Genomic DNA, 14585 nt, shown 5'->3' on the forward strand with positions numbered 1-14585 from the left:
AAGCAAAAAAACATGTCTATTTCCACTTTAAAGGACTAAAGAGACATGTGGTGAGCAAATGCTTAAATGTAATATAGTCACAAGGGGATGTATTTTTTTTAATCTTTCTGTTCTTCTTATATTTTTGGAAATAAAGAAACATACCTGGAATAAGTTGAAGCAGTCCTATTGGCAAGAAGGTGGCTGATCAGGCATTGCATACACACACACACACACACACACACACACACAAATGTTACCGATAAGATGCATTCCAGTCACCAGCAGCCCCGCAGCAAACCCCTGAAATTCTTGTCAACACAGGGCCATGACGCTGTCCAGAATTTTCATCTCGCAGCTCCAAAAACTGAGCGGGGCTGGCTGTGTTTGTTTGTGTTTTCTGCTCCAGCCCCTGCTTCCTGTAGCTCTGTGGTGTCAACCCGCCCACCGTCCTCCCATCAGACCTGGGGAACACAGGGCCCTGCTGCCACAGTGCGCAGGCACCCCAGCGACTGAGGTTTCCTCTTGGACTGACTGAAGTGTTTGCTGTTTCCCACATTGTTGGAATTCAACACCAGCCTGTTTACTGGTCCCCATGTGGCTTCAGTCTCTTTCTTTCTTTCTCTTTTTTCTCTTTCCACAGCACACCTTCTTTACATTACATACCCAGCACTCATACTAAGTAATGAGACTGCCAAACTAAGTCAAGCAATCACGTTTTTGTCTATGGCACAGTTTATTACGTCGTCCATCTTTTGCAGCATTAATCAAACTGGCCAATAGAACGTTGCTTGACTGTTTTTAGCCTTTATTACAAACACATGTTTGTGTGCAAATGTGACTGTACTTTAAATTTGAGTGAAATAGAACTGAAAAGAATTGTTTTATACCATAAATAGTAAAAAAATGGCAGCTGTAGTATAATCTATAGGAGTGTATTTCCACCGTGAGGTACTATATGGGCATCAGGGACATCATTTTCATACGCTTTATTTTGCAGCTGACAATGAATCATACAATGAATCAAAGGAAATAATATACATCTCAAGGAAAATGTTAACAAGATGATGAGGCGCATGCAAAATGAGAATCTCTTCTTTATCTGCTTTGTTTTTTTCACTTCCTTCCCTCGGTACAGCCAGATGGCAAAGCTCCAGCTCTGCAGTCCTCTTCATACACTCATCATATTTGATGGGCATCCTGCTGCCGAGTTTCAAGGAGGCCATGTGTTTACGAAATGACACTTGTGACAAAAGAAAACTTCTATTTAGCAAGCTGATTCTTGGGTGGGGTGCATGGGGGCAGCAGCGTGTGTGCATTCGTGTGTCTGTGTGTGTGTAACAGTGTGTGTGTGTGTGTGTGCACGTGTGTGTGTTGGAGAACAAAGATTGTGGGAATGTGTATATTGTGCTTACATAGGAGCAAGGCAGTGGGAGAAAGGTTGTGTCTAGTGTGTGTGTGTGTGTGTGTGTGTGTGTGTGTGTGTGTGTGCGTGTGTGTGTTCGTACCAATAACATCCATACCGTCTGTGTTTCACACTGTTGTCATGTTGGATGCCTGCTGTCTTTTAATCACATCCTGTGCCTTTCTGTGAGTTTTTTGTTTGTTTTTTGTTTTACTATGTTACAATACATTTTATCATCAGTTTTGTGCATTTACCATTCCAATACAGATTTTTTTTTTTTCACATTGATATCATAAATATCATACATTGTGGGGTCTCCTCCGTTGATGGATTCAAACATTCAGGACAAACTTTTGATTTAAAAAATCGTCTGTTGTACATTTGCAACTAAAACAGGTTTTATGTTGGTTGTTTATTTGTTCTCAATATGCTATCATCTTATCCTAATATTGTCTTTGTCTTCAATGGTGAGGAATTCCCATCAAAGTTTTCCCCTTCTGTTAATACTTTAGGGAATTTTCAAACGTCGGGATGTATGGCTGTAATGCCCCAAGATTTGTTCTCCCTGAAAGAAATGATAGAGTAAGAATATATTAACTACAGAGCAACCTGGCTTTACGAGGTCTGCATTTACTCTTACTTCATTTTAGGTTTACCAATATGTTATGCATAAATATATACTATATATGTATAGAGATAGATATCAATATATGCTTTGCAGCATTCTTCTGATTTAAATTTTAAAGCCATGTTCATGCATTAAAAAGCAACTTCATATTTTTGACTACAGGGTTTAGATGCAAATCCATGGGGCATTACGTTAAAAACCATAAACATCATAAAATAGGAAATAGAAATTAAAAATGGAGGCAAAAATGAGGACGTTTAAACTGGTCATTAAGAACTGAATGCTTTCTCGTTTGTTGATGTGATAAAAAACGAAAACTGTATTCAAGATAGAACACAAAAAAATGGCAAGTGTAATGAAAAATAAAACCCATTTAAAGCAAAGTATTTTTTTATTCACACAAATTTAATAAGATATATAACAACCGTTTGGTCCATAAATATTTAAGGGGAAATAGTTTCTATACACCATCTTTATCAAGAAACAGGGAAACATGGACAATCTTGATAGAACACTTACTGTACTCAACTATTAACACGAAGATCAATATATAAGGTTTCTTGGATTACCCAACTATATCTGAAAGAGTGCACAAATGCTTTCTATGACATCGCTGCCCCCTTTTTAACAGGATACACCATAAAAAGATCTTCGGAAATAAGATGCAAAACAGTACAAAACTAGTGAGGCGTCAAAAGGATGTGAATCAGTTAACAAAGAACACATATATCCTGAATTTCACAAACTTTCTCCCAAGTTATAGCATAAGGCACATAGTAGAACTGAGTTAGGCATCTACTTCATTAAGTAGATCTAGAGTACCACTTTGTTCTACAATAGAACAAATTGTGACGCTCACAATGAAATGTATCAACCATCCATTGAAGATTTTGCTCTGTCTTTCTTTTCTCTCTATCTTTCAGCCAGAAGAAACATGTTTTTGGTCTGTTCAGTGGCAAGTGTCATTAAAGAAAGTATAAATATGGCCAAAAAGGAGAACACATGGACAATGATTTCCCACTGGCTGCCTCTTTACGACTCCACCTATCTGAGGTCATTTGAATGTTCATGTCAGCTCTACAAATCTAGTCTGCAACGTTGCAACCACTGAATTTCTCACCCCCCTTACTCCTTTTCCCTTTTTAAAATCACATTGTTACCCTGAGCAACATGATAAAAACAATAATGCACTTTTCACTGGGCAGTATATTGTCACTGTGCAATTGGGTTTAGCTGTGGGTCTATGGATATGTTTCCTAGGATTCATCCACTTGACTACGGTTAATCTATGAGGCCGACAAATCTGAAAAAGTGCTCTGTCAAGAAAACAATCGATTGCAACAGCGTGCATAAACTGTTCTCCAATCCAAATTTCTCCTGCTGATTTCTAATTACCAAACCATTTCTATCAATGTGACTGCATTACATGTTGAACAGTTACCACTGTACAGATTGTGGGATTAGCTTCTTTCTCTTTATCACAGTAGGTCTGCGAATCAAGACAAAAATGTGTGTGGTTTCAGCATCTACCTGCCGTATAAGCAGCGATGGTTAGGTGCTTATTATGCAATTTAGACATGTAGCTCTGTGAGATATCTCAATGTCTGATTCCATCCAACTCAGTCTCAAAGACTGAAACATTCGGAAATAATTAAAGCCTGTTTTCTGGAGTTACCCATATACAGAACATTCTACAAGTTTATTTCCCAAATGATTCCAAAACAGAAAGAAAAAAATCTTTAAATTGGATAGTGCGAACACAGTGCATACATATACAGGTTTCTGAGGGCAAAATATTCATATTATTTTAAAATTTACCAATTAAGCATAAATTAGGAAGGGCTCATTTGATCATAATTCAATACAAATGTACAAATAAAGTCAAATCAAGTCAAAATCTAGGTTTCCAGACAAGCTTCAAGTTAAGTTGTTTTTTTTTTTCCAATGAATTGTGGGATCCATGACAATTTTCTAATGCCGTCAGCTTCAAAAATATCCCGTCCAAAATCAATCTCAGCATACTGTAAGTCGATTACAGACATGGCTGCCATGCGGTTTCAAATGCTACACATTAAAATGATTTCCTTGTGTTTTAATGTGGTCGCTGCTGTTCTTGCTCTTGTTGTTCTTGTTTGTGTACACAGTACAGCACTTTCTGTTCCAGGGAGCTGTCTCTGGTAGATTTAAAGGTGTCACTTAAAAAAATAAAATGCAAATTGAAGAAATAAAATAAAAATAAAAATTAAAAAAAAACAAAAAAACAAAAAAACAAAATAAAATCAGATAAAAAAAAAAAAAAATCAGTCTGCTAGGGATAGCTTGTTAGAAAAGGTTTGTCAAGGTAGTTTGCGAAGGGCTCCCCGAATCATGGCTGTCCAAACTAGAGGTGACGGAGGTCACTACAGTGATAGAGGGGTTTGTCAGGTCTGTTAGTGTGGCCGCGCTGGAGGGGGGGGTCAGGGCCCCACTGTCAGATGAGGGTGGAGGGAGTGAGGTGCCATCAGCCTTATCAACACCTCCATTCTCCTGTCGCAAAACGTTCCTTCTGAATTTGGCTCTTGCGTTTTGGAACCAAACCTGCAAACCAATCCCAGTGTGGCTTTTACTTTTTGTGTTTAAGATTAATTTTTAAAAAAGAAAGTATCAAATCATTTGTACAGTCGTTTACATATCAAGTTACCACAGCTATTACTGTATCCACTTGCCCTTGCCTTGAGAATATAAATCTTGATATGGCAATTGTCACATTATTTTGATCTTAAGGGGCAGATAACAATGAACCAGTTAGCTCCTGAACACTGAATGCAAGAATGTGGATTTTAATAGCAAAATCAAAACAGTAATCCTATCCTTTTAATTTTTTTTATCTGTGAGAGCTGAATTACACCCTTGTCTGTTCCACAGATAAAAAGAACATGTGCACTCTCATTATTAATAATATCAGCTGCAGTTTTACACTTAAGCTTCTACGCTTATCAACGACTTTTCTCCTCTCTTTCCCAAAACAAACAAAACATTTAGGAATCTGCAAGATTTCTAATAAAAACCCCTGGATATACATCTAATGACTAAATGGACCAAAGAAACAAACAAATCAAAAAGATGACTTCAATGATAATATTGGTGTGAAATGAGAGGGACATGGAGGAGGAGTGGGGGTGCAGACACAGATGTGGGGGTAATCAGATCAGTAAGAAGAATGACTTTCTGCTTACCTGTAGAACTCTCTTAGTGAGGCCTGTTTTCTGGGCCAGCTGCTTTAAGTCCTTGGCATCTGGGTTGTGGTTGATGGCAAAGTAGGATTTCATTGTCCGCAGCTGATGGTGCTTGAAGGAGGTCCGCATGCGTTTGGTCTTCTGTGTTGGAGCGTAGGCCTGCTGGTCCCGGTCCAAGTGATCGGTGTCGTTCTCGTTACAGCCTGGGAGCACAGAGGGTACATTACAGTCAAAAGGAAACAACTGCAAAACATTTTCATTTGGGTTTCTAAAACCTTTAAATTCATTGTGTCTGAATTAATTTTCACTGTGCTCATCAATTGACAAAGAAGTGACAAGTCAGTGGTAATAAAGAAAATCACTCCTCTAGTATTAAGATCATATTCAAATCAGAAAACTGCTTGAATATGATTATTTACAATGGTCACTAATTAAGTGTTACACAGGTTTTAAGGCTCATTATTAAACTGAATATTTTGTGACATGGTCCAGATTTGCAGGGAAAGAAAATACACAATTAAGCAGATTTACACTATCACGTGTGGATTTGATTGTAGAAAGCTCTTGTATTCCCACTGACTTGCTATTTTAACAGATCTATCATTTGGCATCATGTTAAATAATAAAGTTTTGGCATATTTATAACAGCAAATTGGAATATGCAGACAACTGACAGTCAAGAAACTCATTACACTTACTGAACTAAAATTACTGTAACGCATTAGACATTGGGGCTATTGTGGTTTTTACACAGTCTGCTTTTAGATATTTTTTTTATAAAGCAAAATGATGTATTTTAAGCATGCGCTGGGACCAGGCTAAATGATTTCTGCTTGTGTTTGCAGAGACTAATAGTCCTAATGAGCCCCATTTGTCAGTTGCTTTGTACTGTATGTGTAAAATACTTAAAGACGATGAAATATTAAAACGTATCCACTAAATTAAATTACAGTGCTGCTGAAACATTCATCAGTGCATTAAGAAAAAAAATCTAAACACTTTATTTCAGTATCATATTGCATTGCAAATAACATGTTTGTATACTTTTATAGTGTGAGGACAGAGAAAATTCCAATGCCAAATAAATACTTGCAGGTTAAATTAGCTTGTGACTGACCGTTGCGCATTTACATGACTGCAATCAAAATGATGATCAATAGTTTATTTATTTTTAATAGAGTCTAGTATTTACTAAGATCTCGTCTCTTGCTTTAGTGCAAAAGGAGAGGAAGTCTGGGCACCAAAGAAGGAGCATAGGATTTCTAAATTATATAGTAGCTTATATTGATTTCTTGTCTCCTTGTAACCGAAATGCTGACCCGTTGTTTTGCTCAGTGGATGATAAAATATCAAATAGCTTACACCATCATTTCATCATAAGGATGCAGTGCAAACACTTTCTCTGAAATTAATTATTGTGTTAAATTATAAATCAGTTTAAATAAGGCAGAAACAGCTTCATCACACTATAGGATTTTATATGTGTGGCATAATGTGTTATGTCGTGAATTATGTTTTTTATTTCAATATCAGATTTTTTCTTGTGACACTTATTTGAACCTTTAACATGACAATCACTGACATCTATGTTCTTCTGTTCAAGCCTTCATTGGGTTGTGTTTCACTAGATATTACCCACTAGGGGTCTCTATATCCAAACAAAACCAAACTTTACAGAGTGGTGTGGAATACTCAATAGACCCACACCTTTCCCTGGTGAAAACAAACATGAATGTGCTCGCTAAAGCAGAAACAAAACCTCAGACAAAACCTCATCCTATTTGTCATGAATATTGAGGCTCCTGATGTGCAGAGCGATGCATTAACCCTGAGCAAGGCAGCAAATAGAGCACTTTGGAAAAATGAAAATATGAAAATCTTTAGGTTGTTCCCTAATTTAATTAATTTTTTTTTTTTGTTAAATTATTTTAGTTTAAATTTGAATGTTTTAAGGTCTTAAATTTGTAATATAATATTAGCACATTTACATTTCCAAAACGGCCAAAAGAGGTGTGTCACTTAAGCCTAAAGAAGCCAGTAAGCCTCTTTTTAAATCAGAGCATTATTCTATTCTACTTCGTACTTTTCTATTCTATTTAAATATCCCAAATGAAAAATATAATATTCCCACTGGGACCTTTACTGTGTCTGTGCTGCTTAATAATGAGCTCACAGGGACATCTTACAGTATTTTATGTCTTTCTCTGTGGGATTTTCTTTTGTGTGATTTTTTTTTTTATCTGTTGTGGCTGCATTATATTTTATATTTCATATTTTTATTTTAACACTTTGTTGCAGTATCCTGCCATTAAAGAAAAAAAATCACAGTGCTACTACAGTTATTTTCCTATTAAGGCATCCATGAGAACTTTAGGATTTGCATAATCTTTTGGAATTATGTTTACGAATAACAAACCAAAGCCAATTCAGCCGCAGCGCTGACTGTACAGTGTTGTGTGTGTTTGGAGCCAGGGGCCTCTCCCTGCAGCAGGCCCCTCTGCACGGCGCTGCTGTGTCCCTGAGAACTGTGCTGACCGCCGCGCAGGAGGCCAGGGATTCCAACGTCACCTTCAATTAACGGAGAACAATTAACGCGCAGATTACCCTTATTCCTCCCTATTCACCGGGAACAGAGGAAACTTGGCGCACAATGACAAACTTTCTCAAGCGCGCACTAATTCGCAGAAAGCGACAACAAAATGGGGACGCTGCAGGGGGGTGGTGGGGGTCGGGTTCCAACATTCAGCGAGTCAATGCAAGATTTTAGATGAAACCTACATTTAACAGTTGCTCAGTGTTGACTGTGATTACAGATTTGCTGTCTTCCAACAAAAGTCAAAGTCAAATCAGTGATTTTGGCCACGCTTTTTACGCAACACTCCCGAACTTCATGTCCCCCATTCACACCCATTCCACACATTTATTTTGACCTATACTAATCTAGTGTTAATTATAAAACTCGAAGTGCACGTTAACGGCGAGGTCAAATTTCGATCACTCTCCGCGCAACACACGCCACAGTTTAAAGCGCAAACACGATGTGTTGGAGACGCGTGGACAGAAAGCTGCGGATCAATTAGCCCAGGGCTGCGTGCGCCGTTACGCGCAGGCAATGCTCACCTATATTAGCATGGCCTGCAGGAGGGATGTATTCATGTCAGAAATGTGATGTGAAAGATGGGGCGTTAAGGAACCGTCTGGACTGAGAACCCTGCGTCTTATGCGTAAAATGAAAATCTACCCAAATATTAATTTTTATATATTATTTTATTTTCTTATTTATGTGTGATTGATTTTTACTTCATTTTAATAATTTCTAATGTCCTATTTTAAAACATTAAAATTAAATTAATACGACGACACTTTGGTCAGCTAAATTGGAGGAGCATGTAGATTTTCGTGGAGAATAAATCACAATGCAGTAAAATGTTTCCAAACTATGGTCCAGGGTGTTTCATTGAGCTCCACTAGGATTTAACATACATGAGGAATAGTTTAGTGTAGCGTGCAGTTAATTAAAAAGCTCGGTGTGTTTTTGCTGTAGGTTTCACTGCCCCTTCAAGTGTATAAGGCAGACTATGAAAGGTTACGTTTTGCACCAAAACTAAAAACAAAAAACTTAAGCTGGCTACTTACAAATGATTTTCTAATGTGTGTGTGGTTTGTGTGTCCTTGACTGGGTGTGAGGCCTCTCTGTAAGCAGCACGCTGTCTCACCTGTGTTGTAGCTGGGTATATCTATTCCCATCGCCGGGCTCTTCCTCTTGCGCGGCCTTCCCTTCTGCGCCGTCCCGGTGCCGTTGAAGTAGGGTAGGGTGAGGCCGCCGCCCTTGGCCGCCAGCTCGGCGAAGTTGAGCTGCTGGTGGTAGTCCGGTCCCTGCACCAGCGTCTCGAAGTGGAGCCGGCAGTACACCAGGCTGTCCTTCATGCCGAAGTGGTCGCCCGTGGTCAGCGTCTTGTTGCAAGTGGTGCACGTGAAGCAGCTCAGGTGGTACACGGAGTCGCGCGCCCGCATCACCATCTCCGAGGCCGATATCCCGAGGTGGCAGCGCGCGCACCTCTGCACTGAGAACCTTCTGGAACAGACAAATCGTCAAGACTCCTCATACATAGAGACCAAATGGGACAAACACAAAGACATGGGCTAAAATAAGCTGACCAGGTGTGTGTCGTGCATCTCAGTGACAGAAGTGTGTGTGTGTGTGTGTGTGTGTGTGTGTGTGTGTGTGTGTGTGTGTGTGTGTGTGTGTGTATCTGACACAGCTTCAGTGTGTAACAGGCCCATACACTGGATTTACATCCTGATTTAATATGGCCACATCTGGCCTACAACTGGGTGACGGCTGGTTAATAGGCCACATTTTGTTTGGTGTAAAAATATTTTTTATGTGGGAATATTTTCCCTATTAAATAAGCAGAACCTCAGTCGACAGTCTCAGTGATAAAACCTACTATTAATAACCTATTGGCAGTGTGGCTAACATTGAACAAAAAAGGCTACAGGTAATGTTGAGACAGCCTAATTGGTCATCTTCTTATTATCATGCATTATATGGCCTGTGCATGCATGCATGTTAAATATTATTAACATACCTTACCTATAACATCATTTTAATGTGTTATTTCCATACTCAGGCATGTTAGGCCACTATACAACCCACTAATATAGGTTACTTTTTAACAAACATGTTCCAAATGTAGGTTACACCGATGCTCTCCTTTGTTCTGGGGCTGACTAATACAAGCTCATGCACTTTATATTACACTCAGAGTCATGGAAACTATTACATCTCAACCACAGGCGAATAAAAGTCAAAATTTCATATCATAACTTATTCCCTATTAACAGCATGCAGGGCCCCTGGGAGACTGCTATGACTCTATTCAGACAAGAATGAGGCCTAATTGGAGCAAAAAGCTTCAACATTATTCCAGATGAGCAGCCGGAGCCTGTTGAATTAAGGTTCATGATAATGCCTGTGTTTTGTTTTCCCCAAAAAGAGTTTAAAATTAATTTTTCCTACAAAGCCAGCAGCTTTGCGTGGGTGTACGCGCGTGCGTGTGTGCGTGACACGGAGACAAATATTTTCCTTTTGCAAGGCTATAAATGTGTAACCTTAATTTTTCTTACCTGTAGTAATCCTCTTTGCAATAGATACTCCCATCCTTGGCAAAACACGTTAGCTCCGACTCCAGCGCTAGTTTACATTCACAGCATTTGAGACACCGCAGGTGCCACTGTTTGTCCACGGCCAGGAGGTAGTATCTATCCGAAATCTTGCCGCCACAGCCGGCACACAGAGCAGGCTTCTCCGGGCTCATGGAAGGCATGGTCTGCGTCAGAGACAGGAGAGGAAAGCTCAAGGCGACTATCCTTCTAGAGACTGGATGGGAAATCTCATGCAATATATATATTATACAAAAACAAGAACAGGCCTTTTGTAGCTTTCTAGACACTAAATTAAACTTTTTTTTAAATCTATAAAGTAAAGGCCTTTGAGGAGCTCTTTAAACACGCTGTTAAACAAATGCTCGGTGTGTGTTGGCCCCCATGAGGAAATAAACACCATCTATCAAACAACTGTGTTAACATCTGAAATTAACTAAATATAGAAACGACAGAAATACATTCGTATTGCTAACCTAATATTTTATTACTTTAAAATACCCTTCATTCGTAGACATTCAATTCAAAAATTATCTGTAACAGTTCTGGTGAGAAACACACAGTTAAAATACTGAATATAGGCCTGTTTAAATATATATAGTAAATGTAGTATTTTTTTCCAGTTAAAAGAATAAAACTCAACTGTTAAATAATATTAATAAGTGCCCATGTTTTGGCATCAGTTATTTATAAATATATAATTGCCAGAATTAAAATTGTTAAATCTATTTCTGCTCTAATGTACAACATTTTATTTGACGTCAACAGGAGTGTGTTTCAAATATATTTAACAAGTTGCAGCCAGTTTTTGCTTTTAGTATTTTATTTTTATTTTTTTATTTTTTTTGTAGCAGCTATCAATATAATAGGACATTTTAACCATTATTATGGAATTAACTATACAAAAGAAAGGAGATTTTGGTTTTTAAAATTTAACTTATAATATGTAATTATAATTAAACACATAATTCCTGCTCACTGGTGTCCTACTTACCCCCAGAACAACTGCACATTTCCTTCAGGTTAACGGCGCCACACTTTTACGCACTAACGCCGGCTAAAAACGAGTTTTAACATGAATTCAAACACGGCTCGACCGGGGCTCTTACCGACTCTCTCCCGTTCAGCTGCATGCCCTTCGCCAGGCGCGACTCCGTTTTCGACCTTCTCTCCATCTCCTCCATGATCCCTTGGATGTGATCCCCGGAGATCCCGTGGAAAAGCATGGCTCCCGGTCCTGGACGCAACGTGCAACTGCCTGCCTCTGTCTTGCAGCCCACAACTTCCATATACTGTACTGCAGCGCTGCGCCCCGCTCTCTCAGCGCATCCAAATGGGCTCTGAGGCTCTGAGAGAGGCACACACACAAAAAAAACAACAACAACACAACCCCCGAGATTCAGATCACCTCCTCGCCAGAGTGCAAAGGCAACTGGAAGAAAAAAAGAAGAACGAAGAAACTACAACATGGGTGGGACTGAAGGAGGTGGTGGTGGTGGTGGTGCACCAGCTTTTTCCTTCTTCCCGTGAATGTCTCTCCTCCAGAAAAAATATATAGTCCAAATGACGCGACAAACCGGTGTGGAAGTGGTGGTGGTGGTGTTGGGGAGGGAGGAGGGGAGGGGGCTACAGTGTGAACACTCGCCAAAAATAATGACACAAAGTTTTTTTTCTGTTGTTGTTTCTTTTTGGTGATTTTTCTCTCTCTCTCTTTCTCTCTCTCTCTCTCTCTCTCCCGATATCCCAGTCAGGGGTTCCTTGGTGCTTGGAGGTCAGGTTGGGACTGCCTGGATTTGAGCACCGTGTCCTATTTGTGAAGAGAGCAAAGCCTGCCCAGTCTGAATAATTTGGTAGGAGGAGTTCCCCTCTCTCTCTGCCTCTCTCCTCTCTCGCTCGGTGTCTCTCCCTCAATCCCTCTCTCTCTCTCCATCGCCGCTGATTTCTATTCAGCAACAAAGAGCTGTCACTCTTCCCTCAAAAACTCCCGGTTCTGGCTGCGCGAAGGACCACTACTTTATGGTATTGACATTTTCATTACTTTTATACCCCCATTTGCAGGAGAGGATGCTGGAGTGTAGTCAGAAGTTGCATAAAGCTGAAATGGGCTTATGGGGTAAATTGAGTGCAAATATTTTATTTATTTAGCACGTCTTAAAGAAGTAATAACCATCTAAAGTATAATAAACTCCTCTGGGGTTTTATTATAAGGGTCAGAAATAAGGATGACTGATTTTCTTACATGAAGACATTTTAATTTGTTTAATTTTGAGCCTCTGCATTTTCAAAACTTCAGATTTGGAGGTTTAATTCACTGTTTATCAAGTGTTTGGTTGTTTAAAAATAACATAATAGGCTCAGAGCGTGTGTGTGTGTGTGCGTGTGTGTGTCATAAATGTATTGTTTGGGGCGGGGCAGTGATCAGTGATAGGCTAGAGGGCGGGGACAGATTGTATTAAACAATTTGGAAGACAAGGATTTTTTTTAACACAACTGAATGAGATTTGGTTTAAAAATAAAAGCATCCTACGCCTTTACATCCTATTTACTCACATCACACCATCACACACCAGCTTGTTTATCTATTTTTCTTCATCTTGATGCTCTATAGATAATATGATGAGGCCATGAGGCAGCTTTTTAAAACATATATACAATCTTTTCAGTGCAAGATCTTTTTTTTCTTCCATTAAATGCTCATCTGAAGCAGGATTTATTCCCTGCCGAGCATCTATTAACACGCCCCTTGTCTTTTCTCCGTCTCTTGAATTAGGCCAAAATTCTTGTAAAGCTGCAGGAGAGTTGACTCGATCGCAGCTAGAAACATATTTTATTTATCTTATATGCAACAAGCAGATACACAAGGAGGGAAATCACCAGCAGTTGTTGGATTATTTTCAGAAATCCACGTTCCCTGTATGTTAACATAATCCATGGAAGCTACAGTAAAGATGTGTGTGTGTCAGTTTTAAAGGGTGTGAAAACTCTGTTACGCAAATAAGCCTGAATGATTTAAGTGTCCAACGCACGGGCCAAATATGGTGACAACAAACCAAAACGAGGCAGCTCAAGGTCTGTATTTTGACTAACACAACACGAGCCTTTACAGCTGAAAGCCGGATAACGAGCTCTGGTCTGTGCAAGGTCGATGGCTGGAGATATTTTTTTTTTGTTTTTTTTTGTGCCATATAGACACACTGGCTAGGCTGGAGTCTTGTGGCTCGGCTCTGGTCCCATTAATAGATTTACCGAGGCTCTGGGGGGTTTGCAGGTGTGGATGCTTCATCTCAAGACGTGTTACATTATCATGTGCAGTACACCCCCCTCAGCCTCCTCCTCCTCCTCCTCCTCGTCCTCTCCATCCTCCCTCCCTTCTCCCTACCACCCCCCCACCATGAAGTTGTGTTGGCTTTAATTGGAGGCCCCTTGATAACAGCGCTATAAGACAAGGCTTGGACCCTCATGGACGGGCTGGACCTGCAGCTGTTCTGCAAAGCGTCACGTTAATTTGCGCACTGTCAGAGTCTCAGCACCGAGCCACCGAGCGGTGAAAAGAGACCCAAAAAGGACACACGGATTTCATTTCACCTGGACAAAGACACCCTGAGAGGACCGATCAACTCAGCTCTGTGTGATATTTAATCTGTCTGCTGATTTTTTTTTTTTCCTTCCCTCTTCCCGGAAATTCAAAAAAAGGCGACTTGTAATTTAAAAACTGGACTTAACCACACAGTAAAACACAAATACAGTATGTGCATGGTGTTATTTTTTTTTAAATAAGACATCGATCATATCGTTAATGTGGACAAAGAGCAGTGTTTTGACCCGTTGCCTCCAGCAGTGACATTTCATTTGACTGAAGAGGGTTTAACAATGTGTCAGTAAACACCAAGAGGCATGAGGGAATCACGTCTTTTGTGTTTTTCGTTTTGTTTTGTTCCCTTTTCATTGCATCTAATTAAGGATATTACCTGCGACTAAATACACACTAATGACCCCTTTTTTTGTTTTGGTGTTGTTTTATGATTTTGGTTCATATTTGGAGAAAGTCTGCAGAGATGATTCACAAAATAACGCCTTTTTAAAAAACAAAAAGTGACATTTACTGTATTTATACATCAAAATTTCCATTTCGAAACGTTTTCTTAATACACCCTATTAATTAACCAACCTAATTATGTATGTTACCCATCAT

At 39.5% G+C, this 14585-nt stretch overlaps 1 protein-coding gene across 3 annotated transcripts; it reads right to left on the minus strand.

Annotated features, from left to right (window-relative positions):
* Positions 1 to 970: 970 nt before the first annotated feature.
* lhx9 (LIM homeobox 9) lies at positions 971 to 14032 on the minus strand. Of its 3 annotated transcripts, none has more exons than XM_049588357.1 (5): positions 11503 to 14031; positions 10358 to 10560; positions 8944 to 9302; positions 5228 to 5430; positions 971 to 1949 (listed from the first exon to the last, which is right to left on the minus strand). In XM_049588357.1, exons 1-5 carry the CDS (start codon positions 11680 to 11682, stop codon positions 1893 to 1895), a joined length of 1002 nt encoding a protein of 333 aa, XP_049444314.1. In that variant the 5' UTR covers positions 11683 to 14031; the 3' UTR covers positions 971 to 1892. The 3 variants fall into 3 exon arrangements, with proteins under 3 accessions (XP_049444314.1, XP_049444313.1, XP_049444312.1); XM_049588356.1 differs by lacking the exon at positions 971 to 1949 and adding an exon at positions 1990 to 4589 and having other exon boundaries at positions 8944 to 9299; positions 11503 to 14032; XM_049588355.1 differs by lacking the exon at positions 971 to 1949 and adding an exon at positions 1990 to 4589 and having other exon boundaries at positions 11503 to 14029.
* Positions 14033 to 14585: the final 553 nt, after the last annotated feature.

Source organism: Epinephelus fuscoguttatus, linkage group LG10 (genome assembly GCF_011397635.1).
Source record: "Epinephelus fuscoguttatus linkage group LG10, E.fuscoguttatus.final_Chr_v1".
Classification (NCBI taxonomy): domain Eukaryota; kingdom Metazoa; phylum Chordata; class Actinopteri; order Perciformes; family Serranidae; genus Epinephelus; species Epinephelus fuscoguttatus.

What these genes read in the sequence shown, in the direction of transcription:
- lhx9 (XM_049588355.1), bottom strand. Translation starts at nt 11,682, where the DNA reads ATGGAAGTTGTGGGCTGCAAGACAGAGGCAGGCAGTTGCACGTTGCGT. An exon ending in TATACCCAGCTACAACACAG is followed by an intron (nt 5,431 to 8,943) that starts GTGAGACAGCGT and finishes CTGTGCTCCCAG; the next exon opens with GCTGTAACGAGAACGACACC. An exon ending in TCACTAAGAGAGTTCTACAG is followed by an intron (nt 4,590 to 5,227) that starts GTAAGCAGAAAG and finishes ATTGGTTTGCAG; the next exon opens with GTTTGGTTCCAAAACGCAAG.